The following is a 26,472-nucleotide window of genomic DNA, read 5'->3' on the forward strand; positions in this document are numbered from 1 at the left end:
TAAACCAAATTCTGTAAAAAAAAACTGGTTTTACCTACTTCAAATAAATATTCCTGGATCTTATATTTGTGTAAATTCATATTAACAGTCTTTTTGTCTCAAATTCATGTTTCTTGATTTTTGTTATTATTGAAGCTTAATTATTCTTAATGTATTTCTAGATTTTTATTTGTGTTTCTTAATAACTTATGAAAGAAATCTTTATTGTTAAAAATCTACATTTTATTGTAAAAATAAATCATTTTTAAAAGAAATAAAAGAAAGAAATTTTTATTCAACTTTTTTTTTTAAAAAAAGATTATCAGTTATAATACGATGGAATATAAATTTTGCTAATTAGCCAATCACACAATCACGATTTAATTTAGGATGAGAAATAACCAGCATTAATTGAAATAAATTCATCCAATTAAAAATGGGGTGGTGATTTAACCTGGGTTATTTAACCCGGGCAAGTTAAATTTTAATATAAAATAAAAAATTTTTTTATAATGAGGAGTGATTTAACCCGGGGGCAAGTTAGCAAAACTCATATTTAGGGTTGTGAGAGTTACATTACATAGGTTACAATACATGTAACTTATGTTGTAAATTACATCGACCCCTTATAACTTACATCTTATATAATATTATAAAATCGATTCCTATTGGTACAAAATTAGCATATCATGTGATCAAAATTTCCTAAATAAAATTCATGAAACGAAACACTTTATCTACTTTATTTATTTTTTCAAGAAATTAATTACATTTACAATATTATATTTAAAAAATTAATCTTGAAATTCATTTAATTCTTCATCCAATAATCCTTCCAAATCTGAATAGGATTGAAAATCTAAATCAGAAAAATCAGATTTAACATCAATTTCTTGTAGAGTTTGAAATTGATTAAGGTTAATCGATTAATTAATCGACTAAGACGGTTAATCGATTAAGGTATCTCAAAAATCGGTTAATCAATTAAAATTATCAACCCATAATTCTGGTCAAATTATCTAATGCGGCCCAGAGCTGTGAATTTTGGTCACGTGTTCTCCGAACTTGGAAGAATTTGTATTAATTTTTTAATGATAATAATAATAAATAAGACTTTCCTATAACTAAATGTATGATCAAAAACAATTTGGGGCAATCTGCGGTCAAAAAAAAAAAATTTTTTAATATTTTAATATTAATCGATTATTAATCGATTAGGGCCCTTGGTTAATCGATTATTAATCGATTAAGGTTTTTTTGGTCGGTTCTAACCTCTAATTTCTTGTTCATTATTACCTTTGGCAGCTTCTCTTATAGCTTTCTTTTGCAATACTTTCTCAACCCAGCTCTCTATAGTAAGTGCCTTTTCTAATGAACGTAATATCCGCAGATTCCAAAACATATAAACAATTTTTTCTACCCGCTTTTTATGCAATTTATTTCGTAACTTTGAATGAATAAATCCAAATGTAGACCAATTTCTCTCACTGGCTGCTGAAGTTGCAGGTATGAAAAGTATCTGAATGGCTATATCACTAAGAATTGGATATCTTCCTTTCATTAAATTCCACCAGTTAACGGATTTTTGAATTACATCTCCCCACAAATGGCTATGCGCAAAACTTCCTGTTTTCCTAACATATTCAGCAAGTTCTGTTAAAACTATATCCTTATATTCTTCCCCTACTAAACTTAAAATTTCCTTTTCAATAATAGGATCAAATATGCGTGCATTAAGCCGACTACCACAATATCGTAGATCTAATTTATAAGCAACAATGACAACTGGATTGTATAAGAAGTTTTGCCACCGATTTGTGCCAAATTTTTTAACTTCTTCACGAATATTTTCAGGTAAATCAGTATTATTTCGCACATGTGCTTTAAGTTGCTGATATTCAAAATATGCAGTAGAAAGAAATGTTTCATCTCCTTCTAATTTTTTAATAAAAATAGCAAAATTTTCTAAAAAATTTTGAATTTTCCCAAGATTATTCCAAAAAGTATCACTAGAAATAAGTGACTTCATTCTATCATCAAGATTAAGATGATCCTCAGCAATAGTAGATCGAATAGCTGATTTTGTAAGGAATAACTGGTTAATACAAGAATATGAAGATCTCTATCGTGTATCGCAAGGTAAAATCAATGCGATTTCCTTTCCATATTTTTCTTTTTGTAAGCGTCAAAGTGCAGCAAGTATTACTTGGTGATTACGAAAGTAAATTGATAATTTTTTGGCTTTTTCTATTATTTCCTTTATCCATTCAATACTTATAATATCTTTCATCCATAAATGAATACCATGCGCCCAACAGCCAAGAAAGATTTTTTTGGGATATTTTTGTTTTAAGATCTTCCAAGCAGCCTTCATGTTTGACGCATTGTCTGTGATTATTGCACCAAATTTATTAATACCAGCATCTTTCATAGTAGTTTCAAGTCCTAGTGCAATATTCTCTGCAGTATGACGTTCTTCCTTAAAAGCAGTTGCTTTAAAAAATAATGGTTTTGGCGTTGAGATCATACAGTTTACAATAGAAGTTTTTTGAATATTTGACCATCCATCGCTAATTAAACAATATGTAGGACTTTCAGATAATGCTGAATTAACAACTAATTCTAAATGTTCAAATTCTTGATCTAAAAGAGTGTTTGAAAGAGTAAAATGTGAAGGAATCTTAAAAGAAGGGCAGGCTTTTTTTAAGAATAAAATAAAATCTTCATTTTCAATTACATTAAATGAAATACCCACTGAGCAAAAAGCCCGTATAAGAAGACTTTCTAAAATAATCTGATCTTTGGAAGTAAAAGCAAATTTGTATTCGTCAAATGTTTGCTGTCTTTTACATTTAGTACCTTGAGGTTGTAAAGTTTCAGTTTCTACATTTATATCTTTGCATTTTTTGATATGTTCTTTAAGACGAGAAGTATTTTTAGACCATGTACCAGAACAAGTTTTACATGCATATTTTTCTTTTTCATTAGAATCAACAGTAACTTCATACTCAGACCAAAAATTTCCTCTTATTTTCGGCATAATAAAATGGGTTAAACTTGAAGAAAAAAGATTTCGTGTAGCGTTGCTCAATTGATGATCAATTTGATCACTTTTTATTATTCAAATCACATTTTAGTAAATCATTAAATCAATTTAAAAATCAGAAATTCAGAATCAATCTAATGTTATAATTGTTATAATTTTACTTACAAGCTTAAGATTCCGAATTATTCCGATATTTTTTCCAAAACCTTCCGATGTAAGTTACATGTAACTTACAAAACTTAAAATGTAACTTACATCAAAATTTTTTAAGATACCGTAATTTTACAACCCTACTCATATTTAATATATATAAACTTATACTTACCTTAGGAATCGAACCTAAAACCTGAGGTACTTATTTTTTGTTATCTAATCACTTAAACTATTTAAACTTTTAATTTATAATATATATGTTTTTGACTTATTTAAGTTGAAACCATTAAGCTAATACTAATAAAAATGATGATCCCTTTAAAATTTCGGTTATAAGACAGTATTGTCTGGTTACTGTGCGAAATCATGATAATTATACTGATTAATAAGTTAATAGTCCATTAACAGTTATTGGACACATTTTTCATTAATTTTACATAAAAATCTTAATGTAAAATTTACGATTTTGACCGGGAATAGTCACTGGACTACCTAATAATTTAGTGATGTAAAAATCTGTATTAAAAACACAAGAAAATTCCAAAATATTGTCATGTAACCATCATGTGCATTGATCGATATTAAGGTTGCTTGCCGAAACTAGAGGGTTTTGGCAGAATGGCGTACGTGAAACTGCCAAAACTAGTTTCACAAAATCATCAAGAAATGCCGAAATTGCGAAACCTATCAAAATCGTGAAACTGCTGTAACTTGCCAAAACTGTTTCAGCGTTTCGGCAATACTTTCTATATGATTTAATTAGAGTTTCGGCATTTAAACAATTTATAAGAATAAAGACAATGTGATTTTTTGTATGTAAATATTTATTTTATAATATTTAATATTAAACTAATAAAATATACGATTAAAAATATAATAAAAATTAAAATTTAATAATATCTTTATCTTCTATGTAGGGACCTGCTTCTACCTCTTCTTCTATCTCTACTTCTGTTCCGTCTTCTATCTCTACTTCTATCTCGTCTTCTATCTCTACTTCTTGATTTACTTCTTGATCGAGACCTAGATCGCGACCTTCTTCTTTCCCTTCACAATCTATATTCATATCAATGTCGATCATGCGCAGCATACTTCCGTCGATACTCTCATCTAAACAGATCTAAAATCCAATAAAAATATTAATGAATTGAATGAATTGCCTAAATAAAATTAATTTAAAATAATAATTAATAATAATTACTGGTTTGTAACCAGAATTTATCGTTCATATCAGCAAAACACGCTCTATCAAAACTATTTGGGCTTATAATAGGAATGTCGTCATTATTATTATTTATTATCCTACTGAAATTTTCATAACCTCGTTTGAGGGCATTCCATTTTGTTTGGCATTGCCTGGGTGTCGCTGCAAATCCTGTTGCAACAAACATCCTATTTGCTATTATTGTTCATGCATTTACATGATGACGGTTTGCAATTCTTTCGAATTGCTAATGTAAGTTTCTTCGTTCCATGATTAATTGCCTAGCTGCGTTAATCGTCCATTGGAATACTGGTGGTGGCGGTGGGACAAAAGGTACTAATGCTGCTATTTTTTATTTTTATAATTTTTTCGTAACTTGAAAATTAAATACAATTTGAAAATTAAAATACAATTTGGTTTTGAATTGCGAAAAAGAAATTCAAATTTCATAATATTTATAATAATTTTAAAATTCGTTATAATGTTTAAAACATGAACTGATGAAAATAATAACATTTTACATAATTAAAGTATTTGTAACAAAATAAACACAGTTTTGATTCTAATGTAATAAATTTAATTAACGCAGTTCTAAATTTTTTTTTGTAACGCAGTTCTTAAAATTTATTGATCTAATGTAATAAATTTAATTAACGAAGTCCTTAAAACTTATTGATTCTAATATAATATGCTTATCCTTATTCCTTAATTAAATTGCACTATTTTTAAAATATAATATGCTTATCCTTGAATATATAAGGATTTTTTATATGGAATCTTTAAAGAATCTTTAAGGATCTGTAAACTTATAGATTCCTTAAGGGTATTTTACAAATCAGTATAGATTTTTAAAGAATCCATAAAATTACAGATCCTTAAGGATTCTAAAGCAATTTATGGAATCTTTAAGGATCCATATTCCAAAAAATTTACTGATGATCGAATTAAAGGCCTTAGAAATGTCTTGAGAAACAATCCATAATTCTTGGTCATCAATTTTATTAAAATGGCGCTGGTGAACAATAGCATCAAGCATCTTAATAGGAATGTCAGTACAACCGCCTGGCAATCCAGCAAAATTACCACTTTAGAGCACTTGATTATCAGTTAGGATTTTTGAAAGTCAAGTTGTAATGACCTTAACCACACATTTTCGTATAGTTCTAACAAAGTGATAGGTCACGTATTCTTTAATTAAGCGTCAAATTCATGAGGCCTTGGAATAGAATAAACAAATACTTCACGCCAATCAGCAGGAATATCACCATGATGAATTAGACAAGCATTAGCTAAAACAGGGGACAAATTGAAAGCTTCTCCAGTTAAGTGTTTGAGCATCTCATAAGAGATCTTAGAAGGGCCAGAGGCTTTATTATTAGACATACTTTGCTGAAACTTGGAGTTTACAATCGATATTGATTAGATATCGCAATGATATCATTACGATATCATTACGATATTTTGATAAAAAATAGATTCAACATCGTTAAGTTAGTCGTATCTGTATTTAATCGACATTGATTAGTTCTATATCTCTGCGATATCGCTGCGATCATTATGCGATGTAAATATTATCACGTAACCACATCGTAGTGATGTCGTATTAACATTGAATTAATATTACAAAAATATTTGACATTTATTTGATATCGTAACCATGTCGTAGTGATAGGACCCCGGATATCTAATATAAAGGTCATAATGGACTTTTGGCCAAAAACACCCCTTTTTGCTGAAACTCAAAAAATCGTTTTTTGTAAATATCTCAGCATCCAGTAATTCAATTTTAATGAACTTTTTTTTTATTTTGTAGCCCTCATTTAGCTCTACAATTTAAAAAAATGTTCATCAATATTGGACCACTGGATGCCGAGATATTTACAAAAAACGATTTTTTGAACCCCTGAAAAATGGGCCAATCTGCCGAAAGTGTGACTTATGACCTGTTTTGGAGATATCCGGGGTCCTGTAGTGATATTGTATTAACATTGACAAAATATTTGACATTTTATTTGATATCGTAACCACATCGTAGTGATATCATATTAACATCGAATTAATATTGCAAAAATATTTGACATTTTATTTGATATCGTAACCACATCGTAGTGATGTCGTATTAAACTTTGAATTAATATTACAAAATATTTGACATTTTATTTGATATCGTAACCACATCGTAGTGATATCATATTAACATCGAATTAATATTGCAAAATATTTGACATTTTATTTGATATCGTAACCACATCGTAGCCATATTGTAGTGATATCATATTAACATCGAATTAATATTGCAAAAATATTAAAAATATTTTACATCTATTTGATATCGTAGCCACATCGTAGTGATGTCGTATTAACATTGAATTAATATTACAATTTTATTTGATATCGTAACTACATCATAATAATATCATATTAATATCGAATTAATATTACAAAAAATGTTTTACATTTATTTAATATCGTAACTACATCGTAATGATATTATATTAACACCAAATTAACATCACAAAAATATTTTTATTGTAATATATGTTTATTATTTATTATACATTAATAATAATAATTTTTTATTAGTGGATTATTATGGGTGAGTGGAGTACGTTTCTTTTCTTCCTTTTTTTTTTATTCTTTTCTTCTCTTTTTTATTCTTTTCTTCTCTTTTTTATTCTTTTCTTCTCTTTTTTATTCTTTTCTTCTCTTTTTTATTCTTTTCTTCTCTTTTTTATTCTTTTCTTCTCTTTTTTATTCTTTTCTTCTCTTTTTTATTCTTTTCTTCTCTTTTTTATTCTTATCTTCTCGTATGTGAGTGGATGGATACGTCATTTTCAATTTTAAAATATATATATATATATATAAAAAATAAAAAAAATAATCATGATTAATAAAATGTACTCTTTGTAAAATATATTTAAAATTTAATACATAACCTTGGGATAATAGTTAGAGCAGGTAATTCCGGGATTTTGTAAAGAATAATAAAAATGATAATATTTTTAAGTTAGTTCTTTCTTTAAATTTTTTTGAAAGTGTTTTGTTTCTTAAAATCATAATATTGTAAAAAAATGCTGGTTGCTACGACTGACGGACAACGACAAATTGTCAGGCTACCCCCGGACAAAGTAATTGGAAGGCGGAAAATGCCATAAATATCCAGCTCTATTTTACAACATTTTCTTCCAGGCTAAAGCAAATATTACAAAAGAAATTGCAAATATATTTAACAAGCAATAGATACATGGCTGTTGAAAAATATATTCACACTTCATATTGTAATACCACAGTCTAACAAAGAAATTGCAAATATATTTAACAAGCAATAGATACATGGCCGTTGAAAAATATATTCACATTTATACCACAGTCTAACAAAAAAATACTCAAACCACAACATATTGTAAAAAAAATATGAAAAATAAGCGTATATCCTATTTTCATACCTTGCTTAACAGCTCCACTATTTATTTAAAAAACGGCTTTTTTCTCTTTTGTATGTGGGTAGGTGGGTACATTTTTCCTTTCTTTTATTCTTTTCTTTCGTATGTGAGTGGCAGGTACATTTTCTTTTCTTTATTTTTGCTTTTATTCTTGCTTTTCGTATGTAGGTGTCTTACTATGTTGAATATATAAACTAAAGTGTCCCAAAGTATTGTTAATATTGTAAAAAGATAATTAAAGTATACTTTAAAAAGAAAAAAGAAGAGACGAACTAAAATACCGTAAAGTATTAATATAAAAGATAAGAGAAAAGCGTATTTTTGAAAATAAACAAAAAAAATCTCATTAATAAACGCGAATTTTAGCTATTTTTAGATATCACATGCATGATATCACATGCATGTAATTAAAGTGATTTTAATTGGTTAATTTTAATTTATTATTACATCATGCATATGATTTTATTGGTTAAAATTTTATACGATACAAATTAAAATAATTATTTTATTATATTTATATAATTAATATAATTATATGGCTGTAAAATAATAATTATTTTTTATCCAAATTCTATTTGTAGTATCATGATTTGGTAGTTGGCACCTTTCTGAATTACAATTATGAATAAAATGTACTTTTTGAACATTATCTATTACAGTAATTGGAAAAATACGTCTCCATTTATCTCCTGTTGCTTGGAGACGGTAAAGTGGACATTGTAATAACTGAAAATATAATAGATAAATAACGCAGTAAATCCTGTGGTGCAGTAAGTCACATGATATGGTTACACAAGAAGAAATAATTGGGAATACAAAGTCACGTGACAAGTCACATGGCGCAGTAAGTGACGGATAAATATTTAGCCAATAAAAGTTTAGTTCAGTGTAACGAGATAGTCATATGATAATAGATCTTCAAATTTTATTAGAAATATTAGAAATATTAGAAATATTTTTCTTAAAAATGTATAAATACAAGTGGATTTCGATAGGAAATTCCAGAGTTCAATTTTTTGAAAAATAAAAATTTTATTTCGTCCTTAATAATAAACAAACACATTCTTTTAGCCTTTTTCTTATGAGTAAAAAGTGCCACATTAATTATTTTATTTTAATTAATGGTTTATCGAAAATATAGAGAAACTATCGTAATTTAAAATTTTGGTAAAAAATAATGTTTTGTAATTTTTGTAACTAATTTTTATTTTTAAAACCAAGCATAAATATTATACGAACTCAACACGTCAGTGGCAACAGGACCCCGGATATCTCCAAAACAGGTCATAAGTCACACTTTCGGCAGATTGGCCCATTTTTCAGGGGCTCAAAAAATCGTTTTTTGTAAATATCTCGGCATCCAGTGGTCCAATTTTGATGAACTTTTTTTTAAATTGTAGAGCTAAATGAGGGCTACAAAATAAAAAAAGTTCATTAAAATTGAATTACTGGATGCTGAGATATTTACAAAAAACGATTTTTTGAGTTTCAGCAAAAAGGGGTGTTTTTGGCCAAAGTCCATTATGACCTTTATATTAGATATCCGGGGTCCTCCCTGACTTTAGCGCATTCCATTTCTCTCTACATTGTTTTCTAGTTGGCCTGAATATGTGGTTGTTTCATATATCACGAGCAATTCCACGCCATAATTGGTTTTGGTCATGTAACCTCATTGTGGTGAATAAGGGCTGATAGGCCCAACGACGCTGAATTAAGGTCAAAGTAGCGTCATCGGGCCATTGAATGTATACTGGAAGATTTGCGTTTAAGTTTAATGCTGCCATTATTAAATATTATTAGTTTGATGGGGAAAATGTCAAGAAAAGGCTCTATATTTATAATAAATTTATTATGATTTCTTTGAGTTTATTTTTACGATCTTGTCTAAATTTTTTAGTTCTAATGCAATCATCCTTAATTAATTTATTTAACATTGAATACACACATAATTTTTTTTTGATTTCTTTGAGTTTATTTTTACGATCTTGTCTAAATTTTTTAGTTCTAATGCAATCATTCTTAATTAATTTATTTAACAATGAATACACACATAATTTTTTTTTGATTTCTTTGAGTTTATTTTTACGATCTTGCCTAAATTTTTTAGTTCTAATGCAATCATCTTTAATTAATTTATTTAACATTGAATACACTCAATTTTTTGATTTATCAATTTATTTTAAAAATATAATTATAGTAATACTGCATTAATTAATATATATAAATAAAAATAAATAAACAAATTCTATTAATAAAAAATGAGTTAAAATGTTATCTTTATACTTTATAATTATAAAATATAATATTTTAAATCACGCATGTCCTTCCTTGATTATATTTCATATTACACTGCGATGATATATTACAATTATACTGAATTTTAAGCTAACCTTAATTTACACCGTAAGGAACTTAATTCGATCTTAATTTACTCCATTTTAGGAATATTATCGAACAATTAAACAAATGATTAGTTGCACATGACTTGTATTATTTGAATAGTTGATACTTTATATACCGATATTTGATTACACCAATATGTATTAAAACTCTTTCCTATCAGTAATTTCATAATTTCAATCAATATATCGGTATTTTTCAAATATCGTTGTAAGTCGACTACTGTAGATCCCATCTATTTTTTATGTAATCAATCCAGAGGCTTACACTAAATAGATATGGCTTAGTTAGATAGGATCATCACATGGTTCATTGGCTCAGTTATTTTTCTGTCAAGAGTACCAGGATCTTATAAATTTTTTTTTCTTGCATGTCATCGTATCACACACATAAAAATGGAAATTCAAAACGTAATATTCCATTAATTTCTTCTCACTCCTTTTCTTCTACCGATCATTTTTCTTCTCACTTTTCCATTATTTTTCTTCTCATTCCACGTATAGCCTGAAAAATATAATAAATTTGAAACCGTAAAATCGATTTGAGGTAATTTTCCATGTAAAAAAAAAGTTCACTGAATGAAATTCGATATTGTAATAATTTATTTATATTAATTAAATTTAATTTTCGATCTTCTAGAAATCATAATTTTTAGTTTTCCCATCTCCTGATATTTTTAACTGATCCTGCATTCTACACGATACACAATGATATTAAGATCATGTATATTTTCCAATTAAATACTACAATCATAATTACAATAGCTAAAATCTCAAAATTATATCATGATAACCTCGCCCTTTTTTTTGTTCATTCAATATTTATCATCTACTTTTTTGAGCAAGAAAGTTGCTCTACATTTTTTATTCATTCATATTTTCTCGATAAATATCACCTACTTTTAAACAAAAAGGTTGTTCCACTTTTTTTTTCGCTCATATTTTTTTTATATTATGACGACTAAACGTAAATTACCTAATAAATCGTCTGATGATAATTAAGAAATGGAAGTTGAAGGAGGTATGTAGATATAACTCTTTTGTAAATTTATAGTAAGTTTTGCTTATATAGTTATATGTAAGAAGAATAATTAATAAATACCAAAAATATGTATAATAGGATCGAAAAGAAAACAAATTACGAAAAAAAGAAGAGATATTGACATTGAGAAAGCCAATCAGTTGATGAAAAAAAGTAAAAATAGTAATAAAGAAGCTGCCGAATCTGCTGATAAAGAAGTTATAGTAGTAAATGAAAAAAGAAGTAATGATGATGATGATGATGATGATGATGATGATGATGATGATGATGATGATGATGATGATGATGATGATGATGATGATGATGATGATGATGATGATGATAATGATGATGATGATGAGAGTAAGACGGAAGATCATAAAAAACCCGAAGTATTTCAATCAAAGTCAAATTTAGAAATAGTTGCTTAGCTCGTCGACCATCCGGAAATTTTAAGATTGGCACTAGAAATGAACAATACAGATGTTGCTATCTCATCATCTAGTAAAATTACGGACGTAAGTATTAAATTAACATGATTTTATTATGTTTAAATCTTTTAAATAATGTATTTTTAATATTTTAGGATAAAATTCGTCTATGGGACGAAAGTGTCAAGTGTCTTTTTTTACGTGCAAGAAGTCCGCGTGGTGAAGTTTTTGATGAGTTGATAACAAAAATTTTCAAAATAAAAATACATTCGAATGAAGCTAAAAGCTACCTCAAAAAAACCCGAAAATTTTTTATCGATTTCAGAAATAAGTTTAACCAAATTATTTTAACTTCTGTAGAAGAATTTAAAGAAATAAGAAAAAACAGGTATTTATTTAATTGTTTCGTAGCTAACCAAATAGTACTGTTTGTATTAATTATTAATTTAATTATAGAGCATCTACTGGAAGTTTATCTCAAAAGGAACTTATAGATTACGTTGATGAAGAATTTGTCCAAAAGATTTTAAGCCGACAGCTTGTAGCTGTTAATATTTCAGAATTAACAAGAAATGGAGGATTCAATACTTTGGTTGATTTCGTAAGAGAAACCTTTAAGGTTTCGTGGAACAGAAAAAATTTGTCCGCCGTTAAAGAATTAGATAATATGACCAAAAAATTAACGATCCCTTCTAGGAGCGGAAATAAGATCGTTGATTCTTTATCAGTAAGTTATTTTATTTATACTGTACTGATACTTCATATCCTTTAATCATAATTATTAATAATAATATTAAATTATACATAGTTATAAATCTTAGCAAACGCTCTAATTTTTTTATAAAATTATGCATTTTATAACGATATTACATTGAATAAATTTAGTAAATTTTACAAGCAAATGATAATATGAAACATCATTATTCTAAACATTATACCATAATGTCGAGTGATAATAATATAAAATAAAATGGATGTATAAAACTATAAAATGTTTGTCTAAGATATAACATTTTCAAGTTTAAAAAGTAATTGTTGTTTTGTTAAAAATGGAATGGTTATTATATGACGTTTCTTCTTTAGTATATACAGCCTAAATATCTCTATATATTTGACGTTCTTATACAGATCAAAAAGAATACATTTGCGTAACATTTACGTAAAGTAAGAACTTTAAAGTTTAAGCCAATTCTGACTGGTAATTTACAAAATAACAAACACATTTCTTAAAAAAAAATTCTGAATCAGAATACTTTTCCGGTTTCCATCTTCGATTCTGCAAAAAATTGAAAAGTTCAGGTGATAATTTAAGAAATATCCACCTATAAAGAGACTAAACAATTATCAGGTTGATCAAGTTCGTGTAATACCAAATTTAATAAATTGTCTGATTAAATGATCGCATATATTAAATGATCACGTATATTATAAGGCTATAAGGCCTATTAATTCCTAAAAAGTCAATTTAACCACTATTTTATTTAACCGCTATTTATTTGTACATTTTTTTTTTTTGAAAAAAAAAAACTTTCTTTCTGAAAGTAGAGTCTTCCTCCTATACCGTTTGCCGTCGTGCATAGTGTGTTATAGGAAAAGGCGGACTTGAATTATATAGGTATAAGCTTATGTTATATAGGCGTAAAGCTTATATAATTAATGCAACGAAAATCCTTTAATCAAAGGTTAAAATAGGCATGATGGATATTCTCATATATCATGAGCTCTGTCTGTTTGAAGTGTCATTTTATATATAATTAAGTAGGCTTAAGTTGTAAGTAACTTTTTTATAACATTGATTATTGGAGAATTAAGTGGCAAAAATAATTTTTAGTTTGTAAGACTTTTAACTCCATACCAACTTGTGTGTGTTTAGCGTGTAATTAATTCCCTAACCCTTAGACCCACTCGTGGGTTAGGTAGGTTGCTTTGCACTTCTTGCAGCCTACCTTATAATGGGTTTTAGGTCCACGTTTGCCCATTTAAAATTTATTAAACAGGATGTCATTCGTCCAAACACATTGCAATGTTTGTTGATGAAGCTATAGTTGTCTAATAAAAGTTCGCTTTGCCAGGCAATTTATGGTGGATTCAATGGATCAAATTACAAACAACAATAATGCAGTCATATGAGAATTCCAGGCCAAAGAATAAGGGTGAATTGTCAAAGTTGAGAATATATTTGTATTTTTTTTTTAAAGCCGTCATTCTCATGAACTTTTTCATTGTATCCCTAAATTCAATGATTTTGGTAATGATGAAACTGCAGTTGTTTATAGGGGTTTCCCACCAAACTTCTGAGGTGAATTTATGTCTGGTGTTTTCGAATATACTTATCCTTTTTGCAATAGAGTCGTAGTGAGTCTTCTTAAAGCGTACCTGTGACACCCCATCCAACTTGGGCAGTGTCGCTGAATCTAAAGCAAGGTACCTGGTTAATCCTCAACTTTGGGTTGATGAGTTATGATTCTGGAGTATTAAGGCATAATGTTTTGACTTACATCACCAATTTAACTCATAATTCTAATTTATTGAATTAGTTTATTATAGATTTATTGATATTTTTTTTATCTGTTATATAATATTTAAACTAATGTATACTTTATCTGTAATTAAAATTGTTATTGTAATAAATAACCGGTAACTTAAATCTATTGAAATTAACTTTTAAATTAGATTACAAATTATTAAAATATTATAAAACGATATTTGATTGATTTGATATTTTTAAAGGTAAATTCAATATTTATAGATAATATCATTTTGATATTATTATTTTGATACTGAATTAATATTATATCGATATTGCATTTATTAAAAAAAAATCATTATTGTTATAACAATATCAAAATAATATTGTTTCGTTATTTGTCAATATCGATTAGATAATTATAAAGTGATATCTTTATGATATTATATTGACATTGACATAATATCAAAATGATATCATATTAATATCGTATTTACTTTCTATTTTTCATTATTGTTATAACAATATCGAAATGATATCAATTTGATGTTTCGTCAATATCATTATGATGTCGATTAGATAATTATAAAGTGATATCTTTACGATATCATATTGATATTGAATTAATGTTAGAACGATATCATATTAATATCGTATTTACTTTCTATTTTTCATTATTGTTATAACAATTAACAATATCGAAATGATATCAATTTGATGTTTCATCAATATCGTTATGATGTCGATTAGACAATTATAAAGTGATATCTTTACGATATCATATTGATATTGAATTAATGTTAGAACGATATCATATTAATATCGTATTTACTTCCCATTTTTCAAAAAATTTATTGTTGTTATAACAATATTGAAATGATATCGATCTGATATTTTTTCAAACAAATATCTTTACGATATCATTTCGATATATTGAATTAATATTGAAATGATATCATTGCGATATCATAATGATATCATTTGCAAATTGATATCGCCACGATATTTATTTAACATCATTATTATATCAATTCGGTATTGTTTAAAAATTCAAGGTTTCTGTAAAGTAGACTTGATAATATTTTTCCATTCTTCTTCCAAAATAGGAGACATGACTGAGTTATATAAAGACGAGTCAATATCAGAAATAGGAGTATAGTCTCTTTGCCAGCGTGAAGGAAATGAATCTATGTAATAATATTGAATCAAAGGAGGAGTAATGACCGATTGGAAATGTTTGATAGCAGCTTGTTTAATATCTGAAGGATCAGTAAGTAGAGTAGGTTTGGAGTCAATTACAACCAAAACTCTATCAAGAACGATAGAGCGATGTTCTACTAACAGGGCTGAAGAAATGAAAGAGCCCAGTGACATAGAGAAATGTTCATCTTTAAGAGCAGTTTAATACTCAATAGAGTCTGTACGATGTTAATGAAATTGTGTAGAGAGATAAGCGGAGACCAAAGCTTTTTGTGAATGCAAAAATTTAACAAAAGCAGGAAGTGGTGTTGTACTATAAATAGGTATAGTATAATCTTTTAAAAGGAATTTAAGAAGAGTTAATTGTATAGGCAGAGAATTAATCATTTGTGAAATTTGAGCAGGTCGACTAGGCCAAGACGTGGTCAATTTGAACAATAATTTATCCAAGAATTTGTTGATAGCAATAAGCATTGTAAGCTCAGGAGGATATTTATGGTGATGAGTATTGGATACATGTTGAAATGGTAAAGAATCAATGGCACCACTAAGAATAGAATGTTTAAGAGCGTGTCAAAGTTTGTCCAAAGGAAGAGCAGAGAGTGAAGATATGGAAGGATGGTGTGTAGCCAGATACAACTCAAGACGCGAGTTTACTTCATTGGAAAATGTATCAGTCAGTGGTCATTTCATTTCTCTTATAATTACTAATAAATAGTAATTTTTTGTATTTATATTAACATAAATTTTCTTAAGTTATATATTATAAAAACTTTATATATTTTTGTTCTTTAGGAACTATTTTACTTATTTAAATACCTTTTTTTTAAATATAATACTTTTATAAAAAATTTATGTTGAGCTAACTTTACAGAAACCTTGAATTTTTAAACAATACCGAATTGATATAATAATGATGTTAAATAAATATCGTGGTGATATCGATTTGCAAATGATATCATTATGATATCGCAATGATATCATTTCAATATTAATTCAATATATCGAAATGATATCGTAAAGATATTTGTTTGAAAAAATATCAGATCGATATCATTTCGATATTGTTATAACAACAATGAATTTTTTGAAAAATGGGAAGTAAATACGATATTAATATGATATCGTTCCAACATTAATTCAATATCAATATGATATCGTAAAGATATCACTTTATAATTATCTAATCAACATCATAATGATATTGACGAAACATCAAATCAATATCATATTGATATTTCGATATTGTTATAACAATAATGAAAAATAGAAAGTAAATACGATATTAATATGATATCGTTTTGATATAACGAAACGATATCATTTTGATATTGTTATAACAATAATGATTTTTTTTTTAATAAATGCAATATCAATATAATATTATTTTAATATTAATTCAGTATCAAAATAATATCAAAATGATATTATCTATAAATATTGAATTTACCTTTAAAAATATCAAATCAATTAAATATCGTTAAATTCAATTTTATAATATTTTAATAATTTGTAATCTAATTTAAAAGTTAATTTCAATTGATATAGCTGATAAATTAGCAAAGAAAGGCCAATGTGGAAACAATTTATTCAGGAATAATGTAGATTTTATTAATAATATAATATCTTACTTTCCTGTTTTTATAGATAATCCTATTGAAGTTAATATTAAAAGATTCATTTTGAAAATATCAGCTACAGGTGAAGCTACTGAATGGTCATTATTAAAAAATAATCAGGAATTATGTTATGGGAATGTTAATCAGATAGACTGGAAAGTTACTTGGCTTATTTTCCATTATTGCAAGGGATTTCACTGCATTAGCATGCGACTTAACTATTTATGGACTTTTATAGCAAAATTATTTCACAAAATCCTTCCTTTAGGATCTATTCTAGCAATTAGAAAACCAAGACTCTACAAGGAAATGAAATGTATTATGAAGTGTAATAAAAAAGAAAATTGGAATCATTTATTTGAATGTCAGGCATATGAGGTGGCTTGGAAAAAAATATTGGAGATTACAACAAAAGAATCTATAATTATATGCTTGAAACAAAAACAAATTAGAGGACAAGGTGAAGATTTTATTAAAAAAGTATTACAAAATATATTAGGAGTTACAGCAAAATCAGAAAAATTTCAAAAGTTTCAACAGTTGGCATTAGAAGTGAAAGTTGAAACTCTTTTAACAACAAAATTACAAAAAGATTTTAAAATATCTCTTACAGAGGCACAGACACTTATGGCTAATATTTTAATTAGATTTATCTTAGCATTTAAAGAATTAATATGGAAACCAAGATGTGAACAAGTTATTTTATGGGAAAAAAGAAGAGGCATTTCCAGGACAGATAAAATTACTTCAGAATCCAAGGGAAAGGACAATTCAAATCAACCTTCAGAATCCAAAGTAAAAGATAATTCAAATAAACTTTCAAATAAAGTCAAAAATCTACAAACAGGAAAAATAGATCAATTACAGAGGTCAGTCTCCTTGGTAAAGAAATCAATGGATACCTTTGTAAGGAAATACATATGTGAGGATTGGATTCCAATAAAAAAGAAAGTTGATAAGGTTACATTATACATGAGCAAGAAATTACTGGATTGATAGTTCCAAAATAATATTCTTATTCTGTTCTCAATTATATTTATAATTTCAGATATATATTCTATTACTAATTTTATTTTATTAATATTTTTATTTTTATATTTATTTTTGTTTTTATTTTTGTATTTGTTGGTGTTTATTATTTTTATTTTAATTATTATGTTTATAGTTTATAGTAGGTTATTTTGGTTTGCTTTTAATTACTTTTATTCTTAATTCTACTAGTAGTATAACATCTAATGTTTGATCGGACTGGCCTGGTGCTGGAAGTATCATTCATAGAATATTTGTGATTATTATGTAATCCGAATATATTCTAATAAAATGGTACATGATTCAACATTTAAAAAAAAAAAAAAAAAAAAAAGTTAATTTCAATAGATTTAAGTTACCAGTTATTTATTACAATAACAATTTTAATTACAGATAAAGTATACATTAGTTTAAATATTATATAACAGATAAAAAAAATATCAATAAATCTATAATAAACTAATTCAATAAATTAGAATTATGAGTTAAATTGGTGATGTAAGTCAAAACATTATGCCTTAATACTCCAGAATCATAACTCATCAACCCAAAGTTGAGGATTAACCGGGTACCTTGCTTTAGATTCAGTGACACTGCCCAAGTTGGATGGGATGTCACAGGTATGCTTTAAGAAGACTCGCTATAACTCTATTGCAAAAAGGATAAGTATATTCAAAAACACCAGACATAAATTCACCTCAGAAGTTTGGCGGAAAACCCCTGTAAACAACTGCAGTTTCATCATTACCAAAATCATTGAACTTAGGGATACAATGAAAAAGTTCATGAGAATGACGGCTTTAAAAAAAAAATACAAATATATTCACTGGTAAAAAAATGGTCTATCCTACACATATCCTACACATATCTTACATATATCGGGTACTCAAAATGTAGAAAATCATACACAAATAATACACATATCATATACATATCAGGTACTTATATATATAGTATACCTATCAGGTACCTGATATATGTATGATATATATATTAGTACCTGATATGTGTATGATATGTGTATTATTTGTGTATGATTTTCTACATTTTGAGTACCTAATATATGTAAGATATGTGTAGGATAAATCATTTTTTTACCAGTGATTCTCAACTTTGACAATTCACCCTTATTCTTTGGCCTGGAATTCTCATATGACTGCATTATTGTTGTTTGTAATTTGATCCATTGAATCCACCATAAATTGCCTGGCAAAGCGAACTTTTATTAGACAACCATAGCTTCATCAACAAACGTTGCAATGTGTTTGGATGAATGACATCCTGTTTAATAAATTTTAAATGGGTAAACGTGGACCTAAAACCCATTAAAGATAGGCTGCAAGAAGTGCAAAGCAACCTACCAACCCACGAGTGGGTCTAAAGGTTAGGGAATAAAATATATGCCAAACACACACAAGTTGGTATGGAGTTAAAGTCTTACAAACTAAAAATTATTTTTGCCACTTAATTCTCCAATAATCAATGTTATAAAAAAGTTACTTACGACTTAAGCCTACTTAATTATATATAAAACGACACTTTGAACAGATAGAGCTCATGATATATGAGAATATCCCATCATGCCTATTTTAACTCTTGATTAAAGGATTTTTGTTGCGTTAATTATATAAGCTTTACGCCTATATAACATAAGCTTACACCTATATAATTCAAGTCCGCCTTTTCCTATAACACACTATATATGCATGACAGCAAACGGTATAGGAGGCAGACTCTACTTTCAGAAAGAAAGTTTTTTTTTTCAAAAAAAAACGTACAAATAAATAGCGGTTAAATAAAATGGTGGTTGAATTGACTTTTTAGGAATTAATAGGTCTTATACGTGATCATTTAATATACGCGATCATTTAATTACGCGATCATTTAATCAGACAATTTTATAAATTTGGTATTATACGAACTTGATCAACCAATAATTGTTTAGGTAATACATGGATGAGTTCTTTATAGGTGGATATTACTCAAAATAGAGCCAAATTAACTTTACACAGTTTATACAGATAATTGATTACTTAATGGTAATAACACAACAAGTTAAAGAAATTCAAATATGATTGAATCTCAACAGATATTCAAAACTTTTAAAACTTTATGTGATTTTTCGATTGAAGCTAATTATTATTAAAGTCTATACCATTAAAAGAATAATAATTAAATAAACTAAAAAGAAATACTCAATAAAACTCAATTTTATTTTTTTATTAAAATTTTATAAAATCATTTATTAATGATTTTTCTTCGTCATATAATTTTATAAGAACGCACCTAAATCTATAATTTAATTTTATTAATATATTATTATCAAAAGCGTAATGTGCGAAATAAATAAAATAACTTACTTGTTTTAGGGTATTTACTATATCACTTCTACTTCAGGAAGGGATAATTAAATTTTTAGTCATAGTATACAACTCCTTTATACCAGATAAGTTTTTACCATCCCAAGAAACGCGGATGGCTTCTTTAACAAACTCAACTAACATATCAGTTCCTCCATTATTTGTTAATTCCAAAATATTGACAGCTGCGAGTTGACGGTTTAAAAGTTTTTGCATTACGTTTTCATCAAAGTATTCTTTAATTTCTTTTTGTGAAAGATTTCCAGTCGTACCCCTATAATTAATTAATTAATAATTATACAAATAGCACTATTTTGTTGACTATAAAACAATGAAATAAATAAATACCTGCTCTTTCTTATTTTTTTGTATTCCTCCACTAAATTTAGAATATTTTGGTTGAATTTATTTTGAAAGTCAATTAAAGATTTACGAGTTTTTTTTAAATAGCTTCTGGCTTCACTAGTATAAATTTTAAACTGAAAAATTTTCACAACCAAATCATCGAGTGCTTCACTACTCGGATTCCTCGCTCGTAAAAATAAGCACTTTACCAACTCATCCCAGAGTCGTATTTTATCCTAAAATATTATGAGATACGTTATTTAAAGATTTAGACATAATAAATGTTACCATATTGTATTAATACTAACTTCAGTATTCTTTGAACTAATGACATAAGATGATTCATTCATCTCATTTGCTAATCGTAAAATGTCTGGATTTTTTAGAAGCCAGTTACATATATCTAATTTTTTACAAAACTGAAATGGATCCAGAACTGTTTTAGCCGCACCTAACTTGTCATTATCATTATCATCATCTTCATCTTCTTCATCTTCTTCATCTTCATCTTCACTTTTATTCCTTACATCATCTTCTACTATTACTTCTTTTTCTATATAATATATCATTTCAATTATTTCAATTAAAATTAATAGAATAATATCAAAGAGCTAAAGCCTATATAATTAATATTTACCTAATAATAATTGATTAGTTTCTTCGATATTCATTTCTCTCCTCTTTTTCGTTAAAGTCCTTGGATTTTTTTTCGTTCCTATCATACATATTTTTGGTATTTTACTATTTATTTTCCTTACATATAAGCAAAAAATATAATTATATTTACAAAAAGTTATATAAATACCTGTTTCAACTTCTACTTGATTATTATAAACTGCTTTACGTTTAGACATAATATAAAATATTAGTGAAAAAAAATATAGAAAAATTCGATTAAGAAAAATAAGTGAAAAAAAAGTAAAATAAATATGTTTACCGAATTAAAGTTCTTTATATTAATTTTGAAACCGGACATTCTCATCTCGCGAGATCACACATTCACACAGTACATAATGTATGTATTCCAATTTTATACTGTAATCATAATTCTAAATTCTAATAACTGAGTTCTCGTGTTCCATCTCCTATTTTTTGATCCAATGTCTCATTTTTGAAGAATGTTACATAACCCTATGAAAAAAGTCTGTGTGATTTTTGTTGAAAAATCATTCAATTAAATTCACTACGATTTCTGTATATTTGACCATACAATAATTGTGCTAAAAATTGCAATAAATCACACAATTATTGCATGGTAATTCATTCAATAATTATCCTATTTTTGACCTGAATTTATACAATTATTGTGTGATTTCTGAGCCAAATTTTAGGCCATATTTTAGGAATTATAGGTTAAATTTTACAGTAATAACAGGCAATTTATAAAGTGAAATTATGAATTTTTATTGACTTAAAATATAAAAAATATACACAATATTTTATAAATAAAATACTAAATTTAATATAATCATAAATATAAAAATTTGTAAGAAAATAAAATAAAATAAAGTATGTTAATAACATGAAAGTAAATTAGTAGTATCAAAGAAGAAAGTAAATTATTAGTGTAAGTAAATTATTAGTATTAAATAAATAAAAAAGTATGAAGTTAGTGAAGAAAGCAAATTAGTAGTGTTAAAAAGTAAATTATTAGTGTTAGTAATAAAAAAGTATGAAGTTAGTGAAGAAAGCAAATTAGTGTGTTAAAAAGTAAATTATTAGTGTTAGTAATAAAAAAAAAGTATGAAGTTAGTGAAGAAAGCAAGTTAGTAACATTAAAATGTAAAAAGTTAGGAAAATAAAAAGATAAAGAACACAAGTTTTTCTTACCTGATATTTTAAAAGAAAGTTGAAGAAAAGTTAAAAGGTTAAAAAAACATAAACAAAAACATTTCGTGTCATCATATTTATTTTGACGATCAGATCACGTGATCAACATATATAATTTAAGAGTTAATTTTTACCACATAATTCTGGCCAAATTATAATTCCAGTCAGAACTAATTGTGTAACCTAATAAAAAGTTTTTGACTTTTTTTTAGTTACAAGATAATACAAAAATTTCACCAATGGGTCTGAAAGATGCCCGTTTATAAGCAAATATGCAGTTGAAATTTGTGTAACCTTACTGCATAAATCACTTTACTTAGGAAAATCTATTTGTAATGGTTAAAAGTGGTCTATTTGACCCTAAAAGTGGTCAAATGTAACCATACAGGTAAGATGGAAAGTAGTATAGTAGGATAACTCAAAAATTGATTTCTGTATCCTAAATTTAAGTCTATTTTCAAGTTGTACAATAATCACAATTTTTATTGTACAAAAATTGAATGTTTTCTGTATCCTAAATTTAAGTTGTATAAAGATCACACAAAAATTGAACATTTTCTATATTCTAAATTTAAGTTGTACAAAAATTGCATACTTTTAATATGCTTTGAAAAACTTCATAGCTATTTTTATCCAAAAATCTGCAATAATTGTACAATTTCCACACGGACTTGAACAAATATCGTACAAAAATTGGATGATTTTTTTTCATAGGGTAACAATGGAATTTATTATCTATTGTCAAAATATAAAATGACTATCATAAGATAAAAATAAATGTTATGAATTTCTGTTTAAAGAAATGAATGATGAAACAATAATGTTAAACTTCCTTTTACGATTAAGCACAGCCTTTTACAGCCACAATTGCTATATTATTCTGATACTGTACGACATATCAACTCGCATGGTCAAAGAAAAAATCAAAATTTAATGATATCGGTATTATTTATGTTTCACAATTAAACATAAGTAAGGGTTAATATTATAATATTAATATAATTGGCATGTACAAATGTAGTTAGATTATTATATCCAGCGAATTTAATCGTTTCGAAACTCGTCGAACTCGAGTTGAATTTGAGTTTGAATTTGCGTTGATGAAATTGTTAATTTTTGTTAGATTTGACTTGATTAAATATGATTTAATTTTACAATTAGAAAAAATAAACTAAACGATTAAAATTGTAAATAAAAAATAGTATAATAAATTCATAATATCTAGTGAAATAAATTAGTTCGTGTGAACTCAAATTGAACACAAGTTGAACTCATATTTGATGCGATTGAATTCGTTCGATATTTTAGATAATAACTTATTATTTGTAATTGTCTGATATAAATATATTGCAAGGGCATCTTAATCTTATTGCCTGCATATATTATTTTTAATTTTTAAATAAAAAAAAAATTTATTTTTGCAGATATCTTAAACATATTACTTGCATATATTATTTTGAATGTTAACTAAAATAAACAGAATTTCAAACTAGAGAAAATATTTATAAGAGAAGTATACGTCTTTTTTTTAAAAAAAATAATCATTTCTCAACAAATTTTAATCATGCCTATAGAATGGACCCGTGTGGCTACTGACCATTTGATAAGACAAAGAAGGTAAAATAAAATATCTTTCTAGATGTCTTCTTTCTTTTATGTTACTTATATTATTCTTTTATCTAATAATTCAATAAATAACAATAATGTAAAGACGTGGTAATGAGCGCTACCACGATATGGATGGTAGAAGTAGGGTCTCCTTCTGGGAGACAACTGCAAGACGACTCTACCAGGACCTACGATTTCGTTGCTCTGCAAGACAGTGTGAGCAACGATTCTGAAATTTAATTCGGAATTTCAATGTTAGTAAAGCAATAATAAAATAAAGATAATAAAAAAAAATGTATTAACTGTGTTGATATTTTTAGGATTTTGTTAAGTGGAGAAATGGAGGAAGTAGAAGTCGCTGGACCAGAACAGGCCAGCGTTACTATCAGTCTTTCAGAAGCAGATTCTGGGAGCAGCCCGGTAATTATTAGAGTTCTTTTAATTAATTCTTATATTTATTTATATTAAATTTATTTTATTTACATTATTAGAAACACAGTATAGTAGGAGATGCCAACGTAACAGGAGGCACCTACGGTGACTTCGAGCTTGAGATTAATTTATATTTTTTTTTTATTTTATATTTTTTTTATTTTATATTTTTTTTTATTTTATATTTTTTATTTTTATGTTTTATTTTTATGTTTTCCCTATAAGAAATCTGTATATGGAATGGATACGTTTTGTATACATTTTATGTACATTTCTATAGATTCCGTATACAAATTCCGTATATTTAATAAGAAATTTATTTTTGAACATTTTTTTAAAAAACTAACGTATACAAAATGTATACGGAAAAAATCAATAATGCGGAATGTATACGGAATTTTTAAGCTTAATATTTTAGAAAATAATTTTACAATCATTACACGTGATCACGTGATTGTTTATTGTTTTGTTATGATACGTTTTTTTGTTTTTTATATAAACCCTTAACAATTACTTTGATCTTCCTTTTGGTCTTTCCTTTCTTTTGTCTTTTGTTATTTTGTTTTTTTTTTTATATTTTAAAAAATTTTTCTTTCTTCTTTCTTCGTCACCTCCCTTTAAAAAGAGATTTTTTTTTCGTCACTCCTTTAAAAAATTTTTTTTCATCACTCTCCTTTAAAAAAAAAATTTTTTTTCGTCACTCCTTTAAAAAAATTTTTTTTTTGACTTTATTTTTTTTATTCCCCACTCACCACTCTTTCCTTTTTTTTTTAAAAAAAAAATTTTCTTTCTATTCTTTATAAAAAATTTTTTATTTTTCTAACATTGACATCCTCCCTTTTTTTTTAAAAAAAAATTTTTTTAACTTTCCTAACTTTGTCACCCCTCTTTTTAAAGAAAAATATTTTTTGATTTGTTCTTTTATTCCCTACTCACTACCCTTTCTTTTTTATTTATATTATCTCTTTTTTTTCATAGGCCAACAGATTTTTTTTGAAAGTTTCTTTTTTCTTTTTTTGTAAATTAGTTTGGGAGTCCTTTTCTTTTTGTAGGATGGTACAGGATTTTTTTTCTTTTTTAGGTCAGTTCATATTTTCTTTTTTCTTTGTAAGTTTGGTTCAGATTCTGGATTTTTTTCTTGTAAGTTGTTTTGGTTTCTTTTCATCAGATGTTTTATGATTCTTTTCTTTTATGTAGGTCAGACATTTTGGAGTTCTTTTTCTTTTTTGTAGGAATACTGACCCTTGGTGACTTGGACGATTGCAGATACTATATGAGGTGTTTTGGTTTCCGGTTAAGTTAAACATTCTCATGTTTCTTTTTTCTTTTTAGGTTTTTTGACTCTGAATGAACCTTAACATATTATAGATAATTTGGGTTGCAATAGGTGGTTTTGATAAGGAAGGGAATTTTAATAATGTATTTAATATATTTGTATTTGTTTAATTTTTAATTTATATTTAATTTAATAAAGTAGAATTAAATTTATGTAAATACAACTATAATAAACTGTAATATAATGGTAAATTCAGTAACAAATCGTATAAATTTCATGATAAAATCAGTGATCAAATCATGTAAATTCCATATGAATCCCGTGTAAATTCCGTATCCAAACCATATTTTTAGTGATACGGAATTGTGCATTTTTCCGTATCCTTTCATGATACGTTATTTCTAAGGAAAAAAAATTGTATAAAAACTTTATAAAAAACGTATCCGATTTTTTTATAGGATTTATTTTTATATATTTAATTTTATATTTTTTAATTTTATATTTTAATTTTATATTTTCATATTTTTATATTTTAATTTTATATTTTTTAATTTTATATTTTTATATTTTTATATATTTTATTTTTAATTTTATAATTTTTATATTTTCCTTTTCCCTTTCATCTTCTCC

General features: G+C 26.4%; 4 protein-coding genes across 4 annotated transcripts; 3 read left to right on the forward strand and 1 right to left on the reverse strand.

Moving 5' to 3' along the window:
* Positions 1–11,229: 11,229 nt before the first annotated feature.
* On the forward strand, positions 11,230–11,676 carry OCT59_011575 (uncharacterized protein; the record flags this gene model as incomplete). The annotated part of the gene is made up of 2 exons (XM_066133837.1): positions 11,230–11,245; positions 11,345–11,676. The coding sequence occupies 2 exons, from the start codon at positions 11,230–11,232 to the stop codon at positions 11,674–11,676; spliced, it is 348 nt and encodes a 115-aa protein (XP_065989158.1).
* A 39-nt stretch (positions 11,677–11,715) lies between these two features.
* Positions 11,716–12,490, forward strand: OCT59_011576 (uncharacterized protein; the record flags this gene model as incomplete). The annotated part of the gene is made up of 4 exons (XM_066133838.1): positions 11,716–11,763; positions 11,832–12,064; positions 12,133–12,403; positions 12,485–12,490. The coding sequence occupies 4 exons, from the start codon at positions 11,716–11,718 to the stop codon at positions 12,488–12,490; spliced, it is 558 nt and encodes a 185-aa protein (XP_065989159.1).
* Positions 12,491–20,384: 7,894 nt separating this feature from the next.
* Positions 20,385–21,550, reverse strand: OCT59_011577 (uncharacterized protein; the record flags this gene model as incomplete). Its single annotated transcript, XM_066133839.1, has 5 exons — positions 20,385–20,625; positions 20,700–20,932; positions 21,005–21,249; positions 21,334–21,411; positions 21,502–21,550. 5 exons carry the CDS (start codon positions 21,548–21,550, stop codon positions 20,385–20,387), a joined length of 846 nt encoding a protein of 281 aa, XP_065989160.1.
* Positions 21,551–24,090: 2,540 nt separating this feature from the next.
* OCT59_011578 (uncharacterized protein) lies at positions 24,091–24,602 on the forward strand (the record flags this gene model as incomplete). The annotated part of the gene is made up of 3 exons (XM_066133840.1): positions 24,091–24,143; positions 24,238–24,348; positions 24,455–24,602. The coding sequence occupies 3 exons, from the start codon at positions 24,091–24,093 to the stop codon at positions 24,600–24,602; spliced, it is 312 nt and encodes a 103-aa protein (XP_065989161.1).
* Positions 24,603–26,472: the final 1,870 nt, after the last annotated feature.

Source organism: Rhizophagus irregularis, chromosome 2 (assembly GCF_026210795.1).
Source record: "Rhizophagus irregularis chromosome 2, complete sequence".
Lineage (NCBI taxonomy): Eukaryota > Fungi > Glomeromycota > Glomeromycetes > Glomerales > Glomeraceae > Rhizophagus > Rhizophagus irregularis.